Raw genomic sequence first — 23907 nt, 5'->3', positions numbered from 1 at the left:
GTACAAGCAAACACACACTGGAAGTCTCGGCACAAGCAACCACAATACTGCAGATCACACCACGTTACTCAAATAGCATTGAATGAACCCCATATTATCCATAACCCGAGACCATTAATTGAACTTTAATTTGAACAACAGCCAAATATTAAGTGAAAAATAAGTCAGAACTAAAATCTTGGCAATGTTCTCAATAGTATCGAGAGAAAACTCCCGAATCCCCATTCTCCATCCTCAAAAGAGCTAGGAATTAAAATCCTAGTCCTCCACCCTCTTCCTCTCTCAAACTACTCGAGCTCGAAGGCAGACGCCGGGAAGCTATCAGACAGCCCGGTGCCGGTCTTGAAAGTGACCTTCTCCGACGAGGGGGCATCGATGTACACCTCCACAACAGAGAGCCACAGCAACAACTCCTTCGTCTTCACCCCAGTTATCTTCTTTCATCTTGCGCTGCTCCATGAAAGCCGTCACCTCGGTGGCATACGACACCGTCTGCTTGATCTTCTTGAAAGTGTGCTCCTTCTTCTTCTTCTGGATGAGCCACATGAACCCGGCCGCACGGTTGTAAGCCAAACTCCTCGATGTCGACGAGGGGCACAGACCCTTGGGGAGGCCGAGCTCTTCGAGCAATTCGATGGACTTCTTCTTGCAGATGTCGTCGCCGCGGTAGACCTCGGCGCCTTCACGTAGCTCTCGATGGTCTGGGATGCATCTTAATTATTTTAAGAAGGGATTGGAAGGGAAAGTTTATGGAAGTGTTAGGAGGCCAAGAGTTGAGGTGATGGGGAGATGATTGAATGAGGGAGTATTTATAGATGCGAAGGTGGTGAAGAAGTGGAGGAGTGTTTTAACGGGTGGAAAGAGAGGCTTTGACAACGGGAGGGGTTTCGGCAGGATAGGAGCGGCCTAAGCACGGTTGGTGGGCCTGCGGGATACGAGACAATTTAATGGCTCCGTTAAGGGGGGCGGAAAAGAAGGGGTCAGCAGAAGACGAGTCCACAAGGGGCAGGAGGGAAGCTTCACCAGGTCTTGTTGTAGCTGGCCTCGGAGTCTTCACCAGGCGTAGAAGTCTACTCTTGTTCGAAGCAACTTATGCCTTTGGCTATAAGTTGGGTTTTTGAATAACGGAGCAAATTAAGGAATCAGCTGCCGTCCCTCTGACTGAATCTTTCACAAAACCATCTGATACACGGTCTATTTCTGTGTACGATACATGACAAATCTTGTGGTCAATCATTGACGTTGTGAATATAGTAATAACAAGAAGAATAAATAGAAGGCATGCACATTTCGTGGAATAAACTCCCTCGTTTCTTCCCTCTTGTATTATATAGTTAACAGTATACATAAAAAAAAAAAAAATAGATGAAAGGATCATTATGCACACTGCGATTACGTTGGTTCCAAATATAGCGTTCTGCTGGCAGATTTGGAACGAATGTGATCTAGAGAAACAATCTTCTAGTAAAACAGTGCTATGTAAAACTCTCCTAGCATTCAAGCACTAGTGAGACTTTCTCCAGAAAAGCAAATTGAAGGTCATGCTCATCATGTCTAGTTTATTCTCTATTCTTTTGTATAACGTTGCTCATATAAACACCTTGTTATTTTTGCTTTCGATGTACTCTTCGTTCTGTAACTTCTACTTCTCATTTCTGTTAATAAATTCAGGAAAAGCCATAGTTTCTCCTTACCCCTCAAAAAAAAAAAAAGGATTATTCATTTGCATTTTCCCTGTGCTAGAACTTCTTGATATTAAATTGGCTTCTTGGCATATATGCCTCTCAAAACTTCAACGGGCATACCCTTGTAAATATGTGATTTGCATGATTGCTATTATATATATATATATAGAATAAATGCTTGTGCATTTAACTAATTGTTTGAATAATATTATAATTAGCTCCTTAATTTCTACTGAAATGACAGCAGTACCCCTTGGTTGGATGGCTAGATGAATTTTTAAAGGGCATACATGTCATTTTGTAAATAAGTAAGTTTAAACCATAGCTAAAAAAATGTAACCCTTGATTAGGTCAATGGTTACTACTGGTAGTTAATGCCCTTATGCACAAAAAAAAGTCATATTTGAAAGTAACATTCAAGCAAAATAAACCATACATACACACACAGACAAAATGTACATAATTACATTTTCAACATAGGGTGCCTGAACATGGCCTTGATTTTGGAACTAATGCAGTAGCATTCATTTAGAATATAATTGCTATTATTATAATAGAAACCCTATCTATGACCATAGCTTTACATACCACCATCCCTCTACATGCATTAGTCTATTTTGATATGCCAATTGCAAGAAGTAAACACTTTAAGTTAGCTCCTTCTAACATACCTTAATTTGATTTATATTCCTTTCATAAATTCCAAAACCTTCAAAAAGCTAGTGATCATTATGACTTGTTGTGGTTCAAATTTGGCCCGAGGGTGACCACGCTGGAGGAGTCCGAGGGAGCTACCGGTCGAGACGGAGAAAGGACGCCACCTTCCATGCGTCGGCGTATCTACATAAAGCCTCACTGGTGTTTCCGGTGAGGATCCCTCCGATGCTTAAATTAGCGTGAAGTATTTGTTGGCCAAAAAGTTTTTTAGGCGTTATCTGATGGGGCTATTTATAGTCCCTACGGAAGTACCCAGGTGGCGGAGATATGCCCCATCCTCATCATGGAAGGAGATGGCGCTGGCCAGGTGGCACGCGGCCACGGCTTGCTTGAGGCACACGCTTTGAGCTATCCCTGCGCGTGGTATGGTGCTGGCACGTGCGCGTGGTATAGCCCTTGTTAGCAGGTATGGTTGGGGCAGTAAGGCGTAGTCCTTTATTGACGTATCTTGGCATGGCCATCAAGCGAAGCATGATGCGGTGAGGTTGTCGCAGGGCGTGGCCGCAACGCGTACTGGGCGAGATTAGCTCGAACCTTAGCGGGGGACCGAGATCGGCCTTGCCCGCTTGTTAACAAATATTCGGTGAGGTCGGCTCAAGTAAGCATTGAGATCGGCTTAGTAGGCATTGAAGTCGGGCCGACTTGGAGGCCACAATATGTTTGATGAGGTCGGTTTGGCGAGCCCTGAGATCAGCCTAGCCTCCTTGACTTTAAGATATGCTCAGCAGAGCGCCCCGAGCTCGGGCCGGGGCGTGTCGTCGTATGGGGTGCCCCGAGCTCAAGCCGAGGCGTGTCATTGTATGGGGCACCCCGAACTTGGTTGGGGCAAGTCATCGTTGTAGACTCCAGAGAAAATTGTTGCAGGTCGTAGCAGCGGGGAGATCTAACTGAGGTCAGCTTGGCCTTCGGCGCAGTCCAAGATCGGGCTGGCTCTTAGCGGGATCGAGATCCCGCCTGGTCGGCGTCGAGATCTACTTGGCCGTAATGGGGTGGTCCCATATTGTGATCAGGACGATCCATTTTGCTCCCCATCAGGACGTATGTTCTCTTTTCAGTTCACTAACAACGTAGTTTTAATGTACATATCTAATGTTAGTTTTTTTTTTCTTCTAAATAGTATGTTCCATTATAGACTAATTGTATAAAGAGATCCCTATTTTGCATATTTGTAAATCAGTACCTCTTTAATCCAAGAAAGTTTTCATTATTCGTAATAAAATACCTATCATGTTTTTCTCATTCCTCATTTCCCTTGACTGAAGGTTACAGCTAGTAAACTATATCACTCATCAACACCATTATCTCCAAATTCAGGATGGAATTAAGATTTAAATTTTGACTTGCTTCCTATTTGGGAAGTTCTCGAAAAGACAGATCTTCATCTACGTAAATATAAAAGAAGAGTCTCTATCTATATGGAATAAATCAACAAAGAGGGTTTATATGAAAATAATGAGGGATATAACAATAAAATACTCTACCTTGTGTACCAAGTAAACTACCTAGTCTTTCCATTAAAAAATAAATAAATAAAGTATCCAGATCAAATTGGGTTGGTCTAGTCGATTTTGTAAGAATCAAAATCACACCCTAAAATTGCACATGATCAAGTTGGATATCTAGCTAGGATTCAGGTCGATTATAAAACTTTAGTAAATATCAAATCTGCACAAGGCTTGTTACATGGGTGTAATTTTGACCCAACACTAGGCCTGTTAACGAGCCAAGCTGCTCGGGCTCGGCTCGGGCTCGGCCCGTTAAAAGCTCGGCTCGAGCTCGGCTCGTTAGTCAAACGAGTTCGAGCCCGAGCCTAAAATGAGGCTCGTTTAAATTCGAGCTCGAGCCCGAGCAGCTCACGAGCCCAAACGAGCTCGAGCCACAACAGTGAGACCAAGAAAATGGGCCTCATTTTAATGATGTAAGAGCCTCATTTGTGGTATTTAATGTAGATTTTTGTTATGGGGCTCGAGCCCGAGTTCGAAACGAGCTTTACGAGCCCAAGCCCGAGCTTTTCTTTTATTCAAACAAGCCCGAGCTCGAGCTCAATATAGAGCCCGAGCCCGAGCCCGAGCCCGAGTTCTGTGAAACGAGCCGAGCCCGAGCCTCCCCAAGCTCGGGCTCGCTCGGCTCATTAACAGGCCTACCCAACACTACCAACAAGTCCAATCCAGATCAAGTATAGATATGTCAGTTTTTAGGACAGCCCCGCGTGCAAGCATCATTTTATATGCATATTAGCATGACTAAAATTATGTATAGCCGTAGTTAGAAATTTCCTTCACTAGAGAAGCATGAGCTTCTTATTCCAGCTTATTATGCATGATGGACGTTCAAGGACTAATTTCACCATATATTTTTAGAGAAATTATTAGTTAGATCAGGTTCACCGTAGACCGCCAACAGTTTATTAGTTGGAAGGAGGGAGGAGGGATTAACATGTAAAATGAAGGCAAAGGAAGAAAAATAGATTAAATTATTAGTGGTCTATGAATTTGGTCCAACCAATAATATCTTATTTTTTTCGCCCATTGAAATCTGCCATCTATCCAGGTAATACAAACTTGCTAATTAAGAGCTCATGTTGCAAACGTTGGTTGCTAATTAGGTAAATAAATTATCCGTTACAATGCAAACAACACTGAAGTTCGGCACAGGTAACCAAATATGCAGATCCGAAGTACTCAAATAGCATTTGAATGAACCATATATATCATAACGAGACCATTAATTGAACTTTAATTTGATACAACGGCAAATATTAAGTGAAATATAAGTCAGAAACTAAAATCTTGGTAATGTTCTCAATAGATCAAGAGAACTCCTGAATCCCTCCACCCTCTTTCCTCTCTCAAGCTACTCGAGCTCGAAGGCAGACACCGGGAAGCTATCAGACAGCCCGGTGCCGGTCTTGAAAGTGATCTTCTCCGACGAGGGATCATCGATGTACACCTCCACAACAGAAAGCCATAGCAACAGCTCCTTCGTCTTCACCCCCGTTATCTTCTTCATCTTGCGCTGCTCCACGAAAGCCGTCATCTCGGCGGCATACGACACCGTCTGCTTGATCTTCTTGAAAGTGTGCTCCTTCTTCTTCTTCTGGACGTGCCACATGAACCCGGCCGCACGGTTGTAGCCAAACTCCTCGATGTCGACGAGGGGCAACAGACCCTTGGGGAGGCCGAGCTCTTCGAGCACTTGGACGGACTTCTTCTTGCAGATGTCGTCGCCGCGGTAGACCTCGGCGCCTTCACGGTAGCTCTCGACGGTCTGGGATGCCATCTTATTACTAGAAGGGATTGGAAGGGAAGTTTATGGAAGTGTTAGGGCGCTAAGGGTGGTGGTGATGGAGAGATAAGTGCAGGCCGGAGTATTTATAGATGCGAAGGTGGTGAAGACGTGGAGGAGAGTTTGAACGGGTAGAAAGAGAGGCGTTGACGATGGAGGGGTTTGGGCGGAATAGACGAGTCAACAAAGGGGGCGAAAAAGAAGGGGTCAAAAGAGGACAAGTCAAGAAAAACGGAGCATGCTCGAAGGAATACGTTGTCTTGGACAACGAGGCCAAGGAACCAACCTATATCCCTGTCCTGATCGTTCAAAAACCATTAGATACACGAACTATTCATTACTATACGATATACCGGGTCATTTGGCCAGCCCTGGTGTCAAAGGAAAAATAAGATACAAGAAGGAGAAGTTAAAGAAATGAAAGGGATGCATATATTGTGGAATCCATTCTTGTTTCTACCTCTCGTAGACTTGTTAGATATAAGTAGATGAAAGAATAGATCAAAGGACTGTATACATTAGCTTACTTCCTTTGTCAGAAGAGATATATAATTAAGTATTAGATTGCAGACTAAATAGCATTAGTTTATAATTTGATGTCTATTATTATAACTTATGACACAATGCAAATTGTTTGGCTATCTCTTCCACTACTATTACTACTGCTACTGCTACTGTGAGATCTGCCTATATATAAAAAGAAGAGCAAGACTTAGTTTTTGATGAGAAAAAAAGAAGAAAAATAAAAATAAAAATAAGAAAAGAAGGAACAATGCAGCTGAGTTCCATCTTCTTTGTTCATTGCTAGAAGTACGTTCATTGATTTCTAAGTGGTTCGTTTTGATATCTGGGAGGATGGCTTTGTTTGTGCTCAGGGCTCTTAGGCTTGAACTGTTATGATGATTGGTAAAATTTGAAATGTAATCTATTGGATCTGATCAATTATGTTAAACAAATTTTAAAGCAAGCCTTCAAATAAAATTATGTCAGCAATAAAGGCATTTTGAGGAGTAGGGCCAAGTCCACGTAAGCCATGTTTTCTTTGAGGAGGTGGAGTTTGATCCCACTCATTCATGGATGGATTTCTCACCACAGAATATTTGTTGCAAGGAAGTAGGACTTCGGTAGATCTGAAAATGGATTAGGTCAACCCACAACTCTATTTGATTTTGCCTTGTTTAGTCTCAGTTAGGATCGGTTTTGGGTAAAAATATGGCTTGTAAAAGAAGAGGAAAGAGAAATATATCCTTGTCTACACAGTTTTTGTAGATTGCGCATTATGGTTATTTATTTGTAGAGAGAAGTTTCACTAAAAGTTGAATCATGTAATCGTATTCCTGTTGACAACATTAGCAATAGAGATCCACATCAACATTTTTCTTTAATTATTTATACTTGTCATTATTAATTTTTCCTTCTAAACATATAAACAGTAATGTTTTTTTGTTGTTGTTGCTGCTGTTACATTGGACCCAAACTTGGATCCTACTCAGCTTGTTCTTGAATGCATTACATCGAGTTCTTGTTGCACCTAACCCAACTCAACCAGAATGATTCGGCGCATCAAAAAAAAAAAAATTATGGAACCAAGCCGACCTGTTGGTCCATAACGATGATCTGAAAAATGCAGAATCCAACTATACCATACTCATGGAGGGCTCTTTTGCATTATCACAAACTACAGATGGAGGCTTATTTGCATTATCATAACATGTAATAGAGAAAATTGTGGTTAACAACTGATTCTAAAGAGCCTTTCCTCTGTTAATTAGAATTCACAAAGATCAGCAATGGAATGAAATAGCACATGAATTCCTGCTATAGCTAAGATGACCCTTGTAATCCAACATGTCTATTAATTAAACTCCTGAAGCTTTGTGCATGCCACAAGCAGCAAATTTTAGAGTCTCAGAGTACATTTCCATTTGCAATATCAACACAAATGAAGTGAGTGCAACTGGCCAACTGTTGATATTGATGGAGTGTTCATTCATTCATTCATTCATGCACATTATACCACAACCTTCATAGCATATTTGTAAGGTATCTCCAATGGAGGTGACACTACGTTAGGGCGCACACAGCAACCATAGATTGTAAGAAGGGTGCTCCAGAGAAGCTCTTTGCCTCGAGCACTTTGCTCACCAACAGCTTCCACTTCACCTCGTCTTTCTTATTCTGATGCCTCAACTTCTCCTTGAAATGCCTGCAATAGAAGGTGGCATCGGTCAGCTGTGTATACTGGTACCATCCAAACTTCAGCTGATGATTTTCCAACAAGTATGACTTCTGGCTTTGATGAATACCTGCAGAGGGGAACTTTGCATCCATCAACTTGCGAGCATAGCCGAGAGTGGAGTTCAAGCAGTTGCCACATCCTCTTGCAGTGAGTGCAGCCACCGAGGACTCGGTTCTTGCAGCCAGCGAAGTGTCGAACGAGTGCTTCTAGTCCTCTGCAAGCCGGGAAGTTGCAAGGGTCTGCACTTCGCCTTAGAACCTTGTCATGAGGCCCAATCGTCCGGCATCCATCTCTGCAGATGTGAACAAGGGCCTCCATGGCCTCATGTAGCTGGAGATAGATCTTTCTCTCCTCTAGTTTCTTCAACCTTTCATTCTTTCTCTGAAAGAATTTAAAAGAGGAATTAGTTCAGTTCCACTTTTGGATAGGACCCAAAATTAGAGCCTGAGCATTGTTGGTTCCAACTTTTTTCATCTCTCGCATTGTTACCCTTCTGCTGTGTGTCATTTTTTTCCCCATGAATCATTTCTCGCGGAGCAATCATTGCTCCAAATCGATCATGTAGTAGTTTCTCTTGGAAACCAACTTGCTTTCGCAAAATTAAGAATTAGAATGTTTACAAGCTCAAATTCTGACAAGCCAACTTTTTGCAATATCATAAAACTATTGACATAATGTTCCATGAGAAATTGAATTGATTCCAACCGAGACACAAAGAGAAGTAAGTGCCATTTATAGTAGTAATGAAGCTCGCATGAAAACTTAGGGAATAGCTCTTATTGAAGACATGAAAACTCAAAGATGCTGCGTTAGAACTCACCGTATCAGCATCGATCACCGACTCCAGAAGTTCTTTCTCCAGCCTTGGGTTGCTTTGCTTCATCACCTTCCACCCCTCGGAGGCAGACACCGCCTCGAAGTTCCTCACTATCATCCGGTGGCAGAGGAGGCAGAGCCGCGGAGCATCGAAAAGCCTTGCTAGCTGGAAGACATCAACCACATTCTCAGTAGTCAACAGGCCTCTCTCTAGCTGCTGGACGCAGAGATTCTTCAGCGTGGGGATCACAAACACATGCGATAGTACCAGCAGGTGCAGCACAAATTGGTTCATCTCTTCCTGCTCATAGCTGATGCCGATGGAAAACAAAAACAAGAGATGGCTCTCATGGTAAGTAACGCATGCATCCAGAATATGGCTTTTGATCTTTTTCAGTTAGAGGATAGGGAGTTGCTACCATGATGAGTAGAGGAAGCGAAGGAAGACCCTGACAGCATGGTGAGGAACCCCGCGGATAGAGATGGCCTTTTCGACGGCCTCCTCGGCTCCTTCTCGACTGCCTCAACATGTTCTTCATCACCGGCGAAGCCGTGCCCTATCCATTTGAAGAAACAAGACCAACTTGGAACATGAGATTGGATCATATCACATAAAACTTCATGCTTTGCAACAATCTTTAACTGCAGGAATCAAGAAGAGAAGGCGAACTAACGAGAATGCTTGCATGGGCCGGGATGACGCCTTCGTTCGTGCAGACAAAAACATCCGCTTGGTAGCCTTCAGCAAAGAGCTTATCCCACAAGTCTCTGGTGGCGTCTGTAACCACGCAGCAGCCGCGTGCTGCAGACCGCTTGCAAGGCTTGCAATTAGTCATCAGGCCTGGAACCGGGGGTGCCTCCGGGGAGCAACCTCGGCTATTAATGTTTCCCATCCTCTTCTCTGCCATTCTTTCCTTCTCCTTTTCCCTGCATATATATTAATTACGTTAAAATTGTCGTTGGCTTAAAAAGTTAATACTTTATCAAGGGAGGAAGTCGTCAAGATGAAGAGATTAGCAAGCATAGGGAAAAAAATATAGCAGCAGCAACGAGAGAGAGCATCATTTGAGGCATTGAGCTGCAATTCATCGGTGTTTCTTGAACAAGTTGTGAATAATTCTCGGATAAATCACAAAATCCTCAGATAGTTAATGGCATCTATTGACAATTGTATTGTTTATAAAAAAAAAGAACTATTTGGAGATGAAAAGCTTTGAATACTTTCAATAATTAGTTTGGAGAGGATCTTCACTATGAGCTTTGGGATGCAAGCTTCAAATACTTGATGTAAAAAATATTTGTTTGCTAATTGCTTGTTAAAAGAAAAAAAGAAGGATGTCTGTTTGCAAGCTCATTGTACCTTCCTTTCAAACCTCATCAAGGTGACAAGGTTATTAAAATTTGGCCATAAGATCTAGAGCATTTATAGTCCTCTTCCAACCATAAAGAAAGAGAAATTTAATGAAAATTACCTAGGCGAAGAATGAACAATCTATCAACCTCTAGGAGCGGCAGATACAAGACCGCTTCCCCACCTCCCACTCCAGTGAAAGAACAGGGAAAGATTGGAGACCCCGTTCTTTACCTGCCACCCAAATAAACCAAGTGAACAGATTTGGAGAGGAGTGAGGGAGGGGAAGCCAATTGCTTTACAAGATCTATAACCAATGGAAGACAGGAACCAGAAACAAGACGATGGATTCAAGGTGGATGGTGGGATCTCTAAAGATAATTCAGAAGGCTTTATCATGTTTTCTCATAACAGAACAAGGTCGTCCCAAGAGTTGATATCTTCTGGTCCAGCGCCCTCCAAGCTAGCGATTCCGTCGCTAGGCCGACCGTTCCTGAGCTCAAACGGGATAACATCTAACTGTGGGCTGGCCTTCTTCCAACTGTTCCTTCTAGTTAAATATCCATTTCAACAAATTTTAGGAGTAGCTGTTTGTCAACCCTTGTCCTTTCCTTGGTGTTGTTTGTCCACAAAAATCTCCTATAACTTAGGACAGAGTTTAGTGGTGGAGAGATTGGCGTCCATTTCCGAGATTGATGAATATGTCATTGCGGGTGGCAATTGGGTCGAGTCAGATCAGGTCGAATCCAAGTCAAGTCAAATACGAGTCAGGCTAAAAATTCACCAACTCGAACTAGACCTGCTTGTTAAACGAGTCAAAATTTCATATCTAAATCCGACCTGTTTATTAAATAGGTAACCCAACCCGTCCTACTTAACTCATTTATCAAACAGGTCAAATCATCCTAATATCTATGGTTCCTCCCATAATCTGCTCTTGTTTTTATTCAAAGAAATTCTGGTGCATCTCTTTTTCCCAATCTCCATGAATTGCACCCATATGTCTCTATGTTTAGGATTTTTTTGAAGTAATCAGGTGTAATTAAGGAGAAAGTTTAGCAGTTGGCATCCTGGTATACAGAGGCTTGGTACAATTCATTGGAGGTAGGATTCTCATGCTGCTATCCTAGTAAGACCCGAGCCTCACCTCTTTTGAAGTGGTAAGAATAAATAGGAAAATGAAGAGATAATAGGCTGGCGCACCTTTTAATTGGCCAAAAGAATAGCAGGAAAAACTCACTCAACTGCTTTTTCCCATGATATTGGTAACCGATACTCTATAATTTCTTGTACCAACTTTGGAGGTTTTAAAAATCAAAATCATGTGTTATCTTCTTCCTAGAATTGAATTTTGGGTGCTTTAAATATTCAGAAGACGTTCAGTTGTTTAAAAAGCAGGCTTAAAAAAGAAAAAAATATTGAATGATAATAGATAATTTTGCATTTAATTATTTTAATCAACATACAGATTATGATTTCATGATTCTGAGTCTTTACAGAATCTCGCTGCACAAACAAACAAACAACATTATATTTTACAGAAGTTAACAGAATTGCAGAAAACCATGACTTCTAATGCCATTCAAACACCCATTTCTTCTGAAACCCACTTGGACAAGTTCAAGACAATCACCAAACCTCTCTTCTTCTTTTTTTCTGAATTTAATGGTTGTAGTTGATTTTCCTTGTGCTTCCTCTTTTTTTTTTTGGTTGGTGCAATCTTCCTTGCTTCTCTTTTTTATGGGGACAATCTTCCTTTCTTTGTTTTGATGTAACTTCATCCATATCCTTTTTTTCATATATGTCATCCATAAATTCCAGAGTCCAATGGGGCTCAAGTATTTCATGAAATCTGGATGGTGTGCCCATTTCAAGGGTTAATATAGTTGATATCGACAGAGAGACAAAGAAGCTTTGTAGGTTTTCTGAGATCAGTTTAATCAAGTCTAAGGGCAATAGTGCTGCCACCCCGATTATAAGACCCATAAGGCCATGTTTTTAATCCCAGATTAGTATATACCGGCATCCGATATTAGTATGCATTGAAAAGACCTACGTTAGATAAATAAGCAGGAACAAGGATTCTAATCAGCAACTTAATGGCTAGTTCTTCTTAGATGAGTTCCTAAATCATTACAAATGATATTAAAGCCAATCCAACCTACAGTCCAAACAGCAAACAGAGCTAATAAACACTGCAGCACGAATCCTTTTTGAAACTAACTCAGATCCAGGCCTCTATCATAAACAGTAATTCATGAATCCCCCTCCCAAGTTCATCATATTACACCAACTTTTTTTCTTGCTAATGTTTTCCAGGACTTTGGGTATTGAGAATACTAAACAGCTTAACATTCACACTAAATTTCTACGACCTCAAATCAGGGGTTCATACCTTCAAAAACATACCAGAGCTACTCATGACTCAACCTGTAACAAAGGAATGACTTTGATGCACAGCTTACTGACTCAGGCACAGTAAACAGAAAAATTATGCAAGATTTATTAGGATGTGAGTTGGCTCCTTTTACAAATGGGAAGAGTACTCCACTAGCCAACAGGTTGCTCATATAATCCTAGCCGGTTGAGCCAACCAGCTTTAGTTCTGTAGCATCTACAAGCCTTTGCCATAGAAGGGCTTGATAAGCAAGGAGATACATGGAGAGTATATAATTCTTTCAAATAAACATGTCCAGATTCTATAAGGAGATAAATCAGTTAACCAACAATCGTGCAGTGACTGCAGACTGGGTTCCGACGATTGGGAAAAGGGTTGGTGGAGCAAGGCCACCTTCAGAATAAACCCATCTTCTAGTCTTGAAACAATCATGCAATCTTTACGCATCTTGAGCAATTAGGTGACCCTGCTTCCTTGCCTGCATATATGATAGGAATTTAACATGTATAAGTGAGAAAAATACAACTAAGCAATATCTCTCTCATAGACTCTGGCTACACTGAGCATATCTAAAGTTCGCTAGTGTCTAGATTTTAAGTTATAGAAGTTTCCCTGCATCTGACATACTACTATAGTCAACATCTTACAAGATCTTAGTAGCTATATAGAGGAACAAATCCCCAAATGCATGACTGCTAATGAGAATGGGGCTACTTCGGGGATATGGTTCATCCATCATGTCATTGATGTGCAAGAGAGATGATAATCAGGCAGGGAAGAGGAAGGCGTAAAAGTAGACATGTTTAATGGCTTCGGATCTGTGCAGCAAATACTACCTGAGCCATCCTGCGGTCCTTGTTCAACTTCTGAGTCCGTCCTTTTTCATCCCCTGACCTTGAAATTTTCTGCATGGGACACATTAGCAGAAATCGTACATAGGATCATTCATCTTTGGATCTTTGAGCCAATAAAGTACACAATCATAAAAAACCAAAAGAAAGATCAAGCAGCAAAGACAATCATACACACGTTAAGAAATAGAGCTAATTGTTTTAAAAATAAAGACGACAATGCAATTCCTACTAATGCAGCTTTTCCCCATGCAAGACTGTAAGAAACCATACTAATCCTCAATCATTTTACCGAACTCTACAAAAATGTTCTGAGAGAATATAATTTCCTCCATCATAAAGGATTAGTGATTACACTGAAAATTCATATTATACAGGAGAGTCTTCAAAAACAAGATATGCTTGATATTTCAACTGCCTAAAACCTGGCATAAACCTCCAAAAATTGATGCCTAATTTGTGGTAATGGAATTTCCCTTTTCTTTTCTTTTCTTCCCCTCCCCTTCATTATTTGTGCATTGACGAGGTGGTGTTTTTGGTGAACTTGCTAGTTTTCGGGGGCTTGCTAGGGAATTGTCTTTGTATCAATGTCAAGCATCTATGGAGATAAGAGTTTAAGCTAATAACACTGTGAACCATTGCATCAAAGTTACTCTACATTTGGAAAGAATCTAGACTAGTACTGCAAAATAAATGATTTGATGCACGAAATTCCATTCATTCATTTTTGAGGTACAGGTCAGAAGCCAAAGAAAAATATTGAAATGCTGTCTCACAAAGGTCAAATGAATTTTAGAACAGCCAGCCCTCAAATAACCTGGAACAAAAGCAACAAAAATAGATCTTGCACTTAGGAACCAAACTTGTCATCCCACTCAGAAGGTGCACTGGCATAATTTTTGCAACGTACATGTCAGTTCCCATTGTAATGCAACAATCAATATGCTTCCAAGTGAGCTGACAAAACTTATTCATAGTGCAGGATCATTTTAATCAAACTACATTGTCATCCTCAGGAACCAAGACGGTAATGTTTTATACAGGTCACAAACACATTCTAGAGCAGTCGAAAAGAAGATCAAAATTTGAATGTTTAAAGCATTGCCGTTAATGTGCAAGTATATTGGAAACAAACATAGGACGGGGGAGAGGGAGGAGACAGCAAACATTTATTTGTCATAAACAAAATAAAAACTTAGTCATATAAATTAAAAGAAAAACCTGCGGATCATATAATTAATAAAGAAGGAAGAAAAGATTCATCTGAAAATAAATTTCGATATCCTGGTTTAAGTCAAAAGCCCACCTTCTCCTTCGCTGATAGACTTTCTGTTTTATCTACCGTATATTCAAAAACATCATGAAGCAGTTCGTTTTCCTGTATATTCAAGACACATCGGAAGAGACATCAGGTGTCAGTAACATAATTAGTGAGCTTCTTATGACAATCAATAAGAGCAAGAGCTTCTTATGACAATCAATAAGAGCAAGAGCTTATTATGACAATCAATAAGAGCAAATCATAGAATAGAAAATAACCTGTGCATGCTTGAGAAAACCTCTTCCAAGGTAACGCTTCAAGAAGTTCAACTGTTAAGCAACCAAGTTAGCAGATGCTTCATGACATGTTGAATAAACAAATCAACAGATGCTCTAAGGAGTGCATTCCATGCCAGTCAGAAGAGAGAAAAATCCAATACCTGTATTAATTGGCTCCATGTTGAAGTTCTCAGAATGTTACGCTTACTTGAAATCCTCAATGATACTTCTGGACGCTCACCCACCTGAATTCAAATACCAGTTTAAATAAGAATACCACTCATGACAGCCATTACTAGATACGTTGCATAAGAGACAAAAGAAGTACCTGAACAAAATCCCAAATTTTCTGAAACAAGTCTCGCTGATCGTTAAGATTTTTCTTGTCAGCGCCTTTACCCCCTGCCTCCATAGAAAGGTTATAAATTTGACCTGATATTTTTGCCTTCATTGATTGCATATATGTAACTGTACGGCGCTTGACCTCATTATTAAAATTCACAACATCACTCTCCTCACTATAGGACATGTCCAGTATCCCTAACTCGAAAAAAAGGGCTATTGCTTCACCAGCAGCAATACGAACAGAACGATCATCCACTTCCAATAGAGTAGAAAGGAATGAAATTGACCTAAAACAGATTGTTATAACCATTAAAAAATTAAAATTAATCAATTGTTCCAAAATAAGTAATAGAGTTGGACTTGATTTCAACTTACTCCTTCCAAGTATCAGGATTAATTCTCCAGCTACTGATGGTTGTCAGAAGAAACGACCATGTAGATATGGCTGCTGCTAATACAGCAGAACTAGGTCTTTTCGAAGGCCCAACCTGAAAGTAAAAGAAGAAGTCAATGTTAGTCTAAATATGCATAGCACAGACAGCAAGATGTTATAAATGGAATCACAAGTATTAAAATTCATAATGTATTATATGAAAACCTAAACACAGCTTCGCATTGCACAAATTTGCACCCTCACTGAATTGGAAACCAATAACATGGTTACATACATTGGAGACTGATTTTGGACGAATCACTTCCCACATGATTTTCAAAGATGTTTCAGTTTCAGCTAAATCATTTGCACCAACAAAGGAGATGACAGCTAAGCAATCCAGGACCTACAACAGTAAATCAATTTAAAATTTCAGATAAAATAAGCAGCATATACATGAACAGTCCACAAAGAGCTATAGAAAAGCAGGTCTGCAGTTTAAAACAGGGCATACGGATATCTTGCATGCATCAGATCCACGTTTAAGGGCTCGAGAGAGTTGCGGCACTGACTCTTCCATTATTTCATGTGCATTGCTTCCAGCACCAGCAGTAATGGCCAGCAATCCTTCAAACAAAAGCACCACACAGTAAGGAAAAGTGAGCAGCCGGTTAAAGTAAAAAGTACTACTTCAAAAGGATTATAGGATTACCAATGGCCCGAGAAGCTAAGCAAATCTCCTTAGTAGAACCCTTTTTGATTGAATTGATGTATTGTTGCAATAGAGTAATACATCTGCAGCAAAGTACAAGGATGCAAATAAGAATACGATAGGTATCTGGATTATAGACCCAGGATAACAAAAAATTTATCTCATATTCGTTAGTAAAATAAATTACATTCCATATGAGAGAAAAAAGAGATGTTCCTAAAATAATACACCAGTTAAAATGCATTGCAAGAATGCACTATTGTAAAACCTTGTGCTAACTTCAGGTTGCTATGCAAGATTGTGCAAGCAGAAGCTTCTATACTGTACAACTGGTTGGTATCCAATACACAAGATGGTTACATAAGACGTATCTCCTCAGTAAAAGTGGTTACAAAATGGACATCTTTCTGGTTAAACCAGTCTCAAACACCAGACAAAACCAGCAAATTCAGAATATTAAAATACTAAAATTTAAAGGACCATATTCCATATGTCTGATTGTCTACTTTTCCAACTTATATTCTTGCTAAGGATGCAAACAAACCAAGTTGCAGGTTCCACGACCTCAGCTCAGTATATATATGAGCCGCTCAAACTCGGCTCAAGCTCAAGCCAAGCTTGATTTCAGCTGTTCAAGCTCGGCTTGTATAAGCTCTAAACAGAGCTTCTATTGAGCCAAGCCGAGCTTCTTTATTATTCTTTTTTTAACCAGATCATGTCCAAGCTTGGCTGATTTATGAGCCAAGCTCCAAAAACTAATTTGAACTCAGTTCATTTTCTAGCCGAGCTGGGCTTGAGCCAAGCCTGAACCGAACCGAGCCCAAGCCACTCATAAGCAGCTCAGATCATTTGTACCCCTAATTCTTGCTAGTTAGCTTCTGTGGAGAACAATTATCCAACAAGTCATCTGTATTATTACTAGAGAAACTATATGAAAGCTTAATTGAATAAGAACTCACTTGTTTTCCACATATGTAAGAAGCACATGACCTTCAAAGGCATCGAGAAGCCCCAACAAAGCTGTCTCTCTCGTAGATCCTCTTTATCATACAACAAGCAAATTTCATTTTATCAGCTCCAACTTATAAAAGGAAGTAACCATTACATAAATTTAAATAACGATATAAAGGAAATGATACATCATTCAAAATCACATGATAAGAAAATAAAAAAGATAACAAGTACACCATGTAGTAAATTCAATAATGAATAGAATACGGGTAGAGCTTATTTAAGCTTGATTTTTTATTAAGGGTGGTCTTAATAAGCTCAAACTGATAATCTAATGTGCTTGCTGGAAGGAAGCTACCATGAAGGAGAAGAACTGACCTCATAAGATGCTCATATCACATTCACATACAAAGAATTAGTGAATCCATAAGTAAGGGGAGATTGAAGAGGATGCTATCTACAAGATTAGATGGAGAAGTGCAACTAGGATAAGATGGAGCAGGGTGGATAAGATGGAGAAGTGCAACTAGGATTTTATAAAACAGCCATACGACTAGCTATGCTTTATGATACAGAATGTTGGACGGTATGTGCATACAATGAATATGGCTGAAATGAGAATGTTGAGATGGTGTGTGATAATATAAGAAAAGATAAAATAAAATATAAAACCTTTCATAAAAGGATAGAGATAGCATCAACTAAGGACAATTTTGAAAGAATGACAAATTTTAGATGGTTTGGACATGTACAACATAGTCCAAGAGACAGGCCCGTGCAAAGGAGTGGTTATATAACGTAGAAGGAAAGAGGAAAAGAGATGGACCAAAAATCACATAGAATGAAGTAGGAAGAAAGCACTTGATATCACTACATCTTTTAGAAAAATGGGACCCTAAACATAGCAGAATGGAGGAGCCAAACCCAATTAATTTGGGGATAAGGCCTAGCTGAGTTAAGTCGTATACAAGGAAGGGGTGAATTTACACATTTGCTAGTGAGATGCGCAAAGATGCACAAGTAGCACAGATGGTGGACCAAAATAAATGGATCTTGTCCATAAATGCATAATACTAGGAGTTTATCTAATGTGTGAAATTACATTATCTTTGAAAAATAGAAATTTCAAAAAGAAATAAAGCATCACATGTATTAAAAAATGTATGCATAAACTATGCAAAACTAATATATTCCATTACTACAAGATGGTTAATAACTTTAGCTTGAGTTACATGTCATCTCTGCCTAATAGTTCGCATGAAATTTTACTTCAAAATACAAAATAAACTGGAAAAACTAGCAGCATTTCCTTCTGCTATATTATTAGAAAAAAAACATATCACCAACACAAACATAAGTCAAATAAATTCCAAAGAGTATCAATATATGCTTCGATGCAGGATATCAATAAATTCATGATACTTCTAAGAAAATTTACAATCGTAAAGAATTGGTTGTGTTGCGTAAAATCAAACTATAAAGAAACAATCAAAATATGCTTTACATAGTCAATAAACTATGACAAATTTATTGTGGGAGTACTAATATTATTCATGTAATTAATTTCTCAATATCCACTTCCATATAGCTTCTCAACTCGTTTGACAAGTCCGGCTAGGAACCCTTGACTTTCAATAGAATACCAATCAATTATTAAAGGTTGCTTGAACCAAGTCATGGCAATAGTGGAGACACAAATTACTAGAATAGAGGAACTAGGTCATCCCCCTCAGAATAATTATTCTACTGCAATTTGAAAGCCAAATCAAAAGTAGATTATCCGTTGGGTTAAAAAAATTGACAACTAGAAATGAACAAAGAACGTAAAAAAAAAAGTACCTCTTTTCATAGAGAGCATCGATGTACTTGTCTAGAACGAACTCCAAAGAGTTCACATGCTCGGTCTCGTTCGCCAGCGTTAGCTCAGACAAAGCCGTCGAAGTAGAACTCACGCTATCAGCATCACTGCTGTCAAACTGATCAGCACCAGCCTTGCGTCGGTTGCCTGAAAAATAAACATCTCCATCAAAAACCATCTTTTTTCTAGCCAATCAAAATATCCCCCAAACAAACACACCACATGAAAGGGGTAAACCATCTCACAATCCAATTCAACAAATCTACGACCTAATCCTAATGTGAAACCAAAAAAATCTAACTTTTAGCCAAAAAAACCCGATCTTTTCTAAATGGAAGCCATCAAACAGCAGAATTCAATCGATAGGACGAAAATTTAAAGCGATCCACTCACTCTTTCCCATGGAGAGAGCTAAGGGACATCAGTACCAGGGTTTGGCGCGATGGATCCGAAATGAGAAGGCGGGGGACAATCTAGGGCTACAGAGGAGGGAACCGGAAGCGATGGAGAAGAGCTGGGAGGAGAGATTGGAGATCAGAGAAGGGCAGAGGGCATCGAATCGATCGGAGAAGCGCAGAGCCATGTGATGACGAGAAGGTGTCGGAAGATAAGGGAATTGTGGAGGAACTGGAAGGTGCAGGAGCCGAGGTGGGGGAAAATGAGAGCGGTGGTTGGGACGGGCTTCGCATTTGAAGCGGCGCGGTCAGGAAAAGAAAGTAAACCCTAGAGAGGTCCAATTTGCAAAAACCACCCTATTACTTGGTTGGTTGGACTTCAAAAGTAAAAAACAGGGACCGAATCAATAGCTTGAGGAATGGCGTCAGCATATCGTAGATGACAAAAAAAAAAAAAAAAAGTAAAAAGGTGTCCAATGTCTATATGCCACACGGAAGAAACTTGTGCGGTTGATGCATGGAGGCATGAAGGGCGTCCATTGTATGCATGCCACATAGGAGACACTAGTACATGATTTATTAACACGTAATTCTTGATATCTAACGTATCTTTCTTGTGATGTATTATTATCTTCTAGAGATTGCATTGGTAGTTTTATACTTGACAAGCACAACTTTGTTTTATTTGTTGTTTCTCGATGTTTCTACGATTCATTACTATTTTTTTGGGAATCTAAAAATATATGTGGTAGGCTGTAAGTCCAATATTTTTGTACGCAAATCTATTAGAAATAGGTTGTTCAATTATCTTTTTACTTATACTTGATTTAATATATTAGTAGCTTTAGTGCATTAAAATAAACTATATCATCTCTTTTCTCTTTCTTTAAATCTAAATTTCAACTTGTGTATCCAAAAAAAAAGGGGCTTCAACTTAATTTCCTTTATCTTCTTCTCCTGCGACCACCAAAGAAATTAAACTCTCTTTGAAACCACATTCACCATAATTAAGTTGGTTAAACTCAAATCATGCTTAAGTTGACTAATATCCTGATTTTATCAAGCTTCGGAAGGAAAGAGCTCGAGTTTTAATTAGTTTAGAATAGATAGAAGGGGACTGTTAATGTAAATTAAGATTTAATGCTTGGTTTGTAGCTATGGTGCTAAAGTTAAGAAAAATGGTTAAGGTATGCAAATAATAGGAGAACACGGCGTATGGATCATTAAAATTAAAAGAAGAAGGCTTGTCTCTTAAATTGACCTTCACTTCTGCTCTGATGCCATCTTAAAATCACCATTTATCCCAAAAACTTAAGTTGATAAGATGAGGTAAATTTATTTATATATTTTCTATTTTTTTCACAATATTAAAGGCCTTGATTTCAATAGCCACTTATCTTTGGCTCCTAATTTAGGTGTAAAACAAAAATATAACCATATGTCAACTTGGTATAAATGGAAACAAAAAGAAGACGGAGAAAGCAAATAAATCTGTCCAAGATCATCCAATTAATATTGTGTCGTTGTCCATGTACGTGCGAGATGTCCCTAGAGATAGCCAACGAGAATCACGAGTAAAAGGTTTAGTCAAAGACTTTTTATCTAATTAGAGATAATCTAAGGGCTTATTTGGAAAGAATTAACTTTCTCAAGACGGTACTTCTCTCGACCATCCCGGCACGGCTCATCAAAGAACCTGTTCGGAATATTCCAATCGATGCATATATACGTAGAATACTTCAAGAATTTTATAAACAAGAAGGGAGTAAATTCAAATTTCCATTTCTGTAAGAATGGGTTACGTTAGTGCATCATGGCTCACGTAACTCATGAACAAAGATAAAAGCATCTAATCGGATGCATTGAAATGTTTCATTAATATAAATAAAATAAAGAAGCATGTGAAAAACGAGTCTTGACTTAACGATGAAATTGCTACATTATTATATTCAAGTAACAAGATTCACGTCCATTCTTAAGAAATAGCAAATGCCAATGCATTAAAAAACGAAAAAATAATAATATATTATTTTATTTTTTAATCAGCAATATCGCAAATAGTTATAAAAATGCTTAGAAATAGTAACTTATAGGAAGTCTCGCGCACTAAAATGCATTCTTTTTATTTTAACAAATTAGCATATATTAGTGCACTTAAAAAAAATCAATATTCTCTTTATTCGGATGAGCAAAGTTTAAAGCTTACAAGAAATAATATGTTATTTTGTAATCAGGACCGTTGTAAATATTTATAAAGATTCTTAGAAATAAGAAGTTATGTGAACTATTTCTTATCCTTGCAGCATCACAGTTAAGGCTTGCATTAACATAATTTATAATAATAGCATTTGCTATTTAAAAAAAAAAATTTGTTTGTGTACTGTTTTGGACATCTTTAATCTGAAGCATACGCCACCATATTCTTTGCAACGTTATACTTTATTATATAGACCTATAAGAAACTTGTTATTTCGATGTGACATCCACTTATGCGCATTAAATGAGCCAATCTACTTGGATATCTAACATCCAACGCCCACGGCTTTGACTGCTTCAGCAGAATGAAATATCTAAATAGATAGTTTAAAACTCATTGATAATGAAATTATAGTGATATCAGATCTTTTATCATGAGATTTTCTTCTCTAATGTAATTCTCCTTAACAATATTTTCTCTTGTTTTAACTTTTAAGGTAGGAGACTTGAACGACTACATTTTAGCTGCAACTAAATGATACTTCAGTGGGAATTCCAAAGTAATATTCTAGGATTTCTCATACATGAGACGAGGAAGATGCAAAGATGTAAGATCAAGTGAGGTCGAACAAAGTTCAGCAAAAGAGTAGGGACAAACAGATTGGGTCGGCTTGGCTTAAGAAACAGTTAGTATATTTCATTATTCAAGTCCAAAGTTGGGTGTGACCTTTGGCAACTGAAAGACAAAGCGAACACCATCATCTAAGTGATGACCGCAACGCCAATATAATCTCATTCTCATCAACATGCTCATACTTAAATGAACTCATGACTAATGATGATGATGATGATGATGATCGCTCATAGCTATTGTTATTCGGTTGTTAATTGCTTGGTGGAACAATATATGATCACCTATAAATTAATTGTGCACCATGTTGCCCTAAATATAAAGGGGCATGCCAACTAAGTAAAAAACATGTAAAGGCCCTAAAGCAAACAATGGAGCACATTCTAGCACAATCCAACATAATTCATAATCTTACTCTAGATAATTTAATACAATTATATCTAACAGTAGCACTATGAAAAATGAGAAAAAATGCAGACAAATTGTAGCCAACACTTGGATGACACGCTAACCTGTAAGTGGCATTTGGTGACCCAAATGGGATCGCCACGGTGATCTTAAATCACCAATGATCATCATCCAATGATTAGTATGCTATATTTCAATGGTTAAAGATCCCTAGTATCCACGATTAATCTATTTGGTATGTTATGGAAATCCAAAATCGCTAACTATGTAATACCAAAAATATCATGATAGATATATATATATATATATATATATATATATATATATATCAATTATTAAACAAAATTTTTAAATAAATCATAGAAAAATAGACATAAACATAAATCAAATTATCAAAATCTGTTTTCCAAACCAATTCAACAAGACTAAAAAAATCAGAACCTTTCAAAGTAACTCCAAGGGAACATCAACACTTTCCAACCAAAAAAATTGTTTTATAAAATTATCAAACCCTTCCCTGCTAAAATGAGGGCATTTTTATTCCCAACTTTTAGCCCACCATCACTATCTTGGGGTGATCTTGAAAATCTGTCCTCAAAAATAGGTCTAACATCACTGGGTTGGACGTAATTTTTGGAATGGATGTCATTGCCAAGTAGGGTCACTAGGATGCAAGCAAATATGATTATCACATCATCTCCACCTACATCATTGTTCATTTGGGTCATCACCCCATACCAAACGCCATCTTAGTAGAAGCCCAAAGGCCAATTAGGTAGCAGCTATATGGTGGTGCCAAAAATTGAAAAATAACGGAAGGCTCATTCCTCAGTGTAACAACTCAGAACCTCACCCAAAATGGCTAGCCGGAAGGTATTATTTGAGTTCCTTAATTCTGTATAAGTATCCAAGATCTATTCAGCGAACAACCGATGTGGGACTAAACACACGCCCACACGGGTCCTCACATACTCCCTCCGTTCAAGTCCTGACGTCCTCGTCAGGCTAAGGGTTCAAATCCATTTAAATCTAATCACAAACACAACGATCGGTCCGTGGTCAACCCCAATGGATTCATGCTGCAGTGTCTCCTAGTCCACATAGGTTATGGGCCGGGTCCGCTCTGATACCATTTGTAACAACTCAGAACCTCAACC

General features: G+C 39.0%; 3 protein-coding genes and 1 pseudogene across 3 annotated transcripts; all 4 read right to left on the bottom strand.

Moving 5' to 3' along the window:
- Nucleotides 1–280: 280 nt before the first annotated feature.
- Nucleotides 281–3649, bottom strand: LOC120106819 (annotated as a pseudogene).
- Nucleotides 3650–5088: 1439 nt separating this feature from the next.
- LOC120106815 lies at nucleotides 5089–5738 on the bottom strand. Its single transcript, XM_039119866.1, has one exon. It carries the CDS (start codon nucleotides 5679–5681, stop codon nucleotides 5256–5258), a length of 426 nt encoding a protein of 141 aa, XP_038975794.1. The 5' UTR covers nucleotides 5682–5738; the 3' UTR covers nucleotides 5089–5255.
- Nucleotides 5739–7413: 1675 nt separating this feature from the next.
- Nucleotides 7414–10629, bottom strand: LOC120106816 (BTB/POZ and TAZ domain-containing protein 4-like). Its single transcript, XM_039119868.1, is given in 7 exon segments — nucleotides 7414–7893; nucleotides 7994–8307; nucleotides 8747–9053; nucleotides 9162–9250; nucleotides 9252–9299; nucleotides 9417–9669; nucleotides 10215–10629. Coding segments are annotated over 6 exon segments (1134 nt in total). The 5' UTR covers nucleotides 9651–9669; nucleotides 10215–10629; the 3' UTR covers nucleotides 7414–7751.
- Nucleotides 10630–12572: 1943 nt separating this feature from the next.
- LOC103718573 (interferon-related developmental regulator 1) lies at nucleotides 12573–19819 on the bottom strand. Its single transcript, XM_008807460.4, has 13 exons — nucleotides 19514–19819; nucleotides 19102–19267; nucleotides 17271–17351; nucleotides 16312–16394; nucleotides 16114–16226; nucleotides 15895–16005; nucleotides 15602–15714; nucleotides 15210–15513; nucleotides 15043–15126; nucleotides 14882–14932; nucleotides 14649–14720; nucleotides 13328–13396; nucleotides 12573–12969 (listed from the first exon to the last, which is right to left on the bottom strand). The coding sequence occupies exons 1-13, from the start codon at nucleotides 19521–19523 to the stop codon at nucleotides 12931–12933; spliced, it is 1296 nt and encodes a 431-aa protein (XP_008805682.1). The 5' UTR covers nucleotides 19524–19819; the 3' UTR covers nucleotides 12573–12930.
- Nucleotides 19820–23907: the final 4088 nt, after the last annotated feature.

This window comes from Phoenix dactylifera, unplaced genomic scaffold, assembly GCF_009389715.1.
Source record: "Phoenix dactylifera cultivar Barhee BC4 unplaced genomic scaffold, palm_55x_up_171113_PBpolish2nd_filt_p 000648F, whole genome shotgun sequence".
Taxonomy (NCBI): domain Eukaryota; kingdom Viridiplantae; phylum Streptophyta; class Magnoliopsida; order Arecales; family Arecaceae; genus Phoenix; species Phoenix dactylifera.
Note: the sequence above shows the minus strand (reverse complement) of the source record. Positions and strands in the feature narration are given on the sequence as shown.

Coding starts and splice junctions, on each gene's coding strand:
- LOC103718573 (XM_008807460.4), bottom strand. Junction 17,352..19,101: donor GATGCTCTCTATGAAAAGAG/GTACTTTTTTTT, acceptor TGTATGATAAAG/AGGATCTACGAGAGAGACAG. Junction 14,933..15,042: donor CATGGAGCCAATTAATACAG/GTATTGGATTTT, acceptor GTTGCTTAACAG/TTGAACTTCTTGAAGCGTTA.
- LOC120106815 (XM_039119866.1), bottom strand. CDS start 5,681: ATGGCATCCCAGACCGTCGAGAGCTACCGTGAAGGCGCCGAGGTCTAC.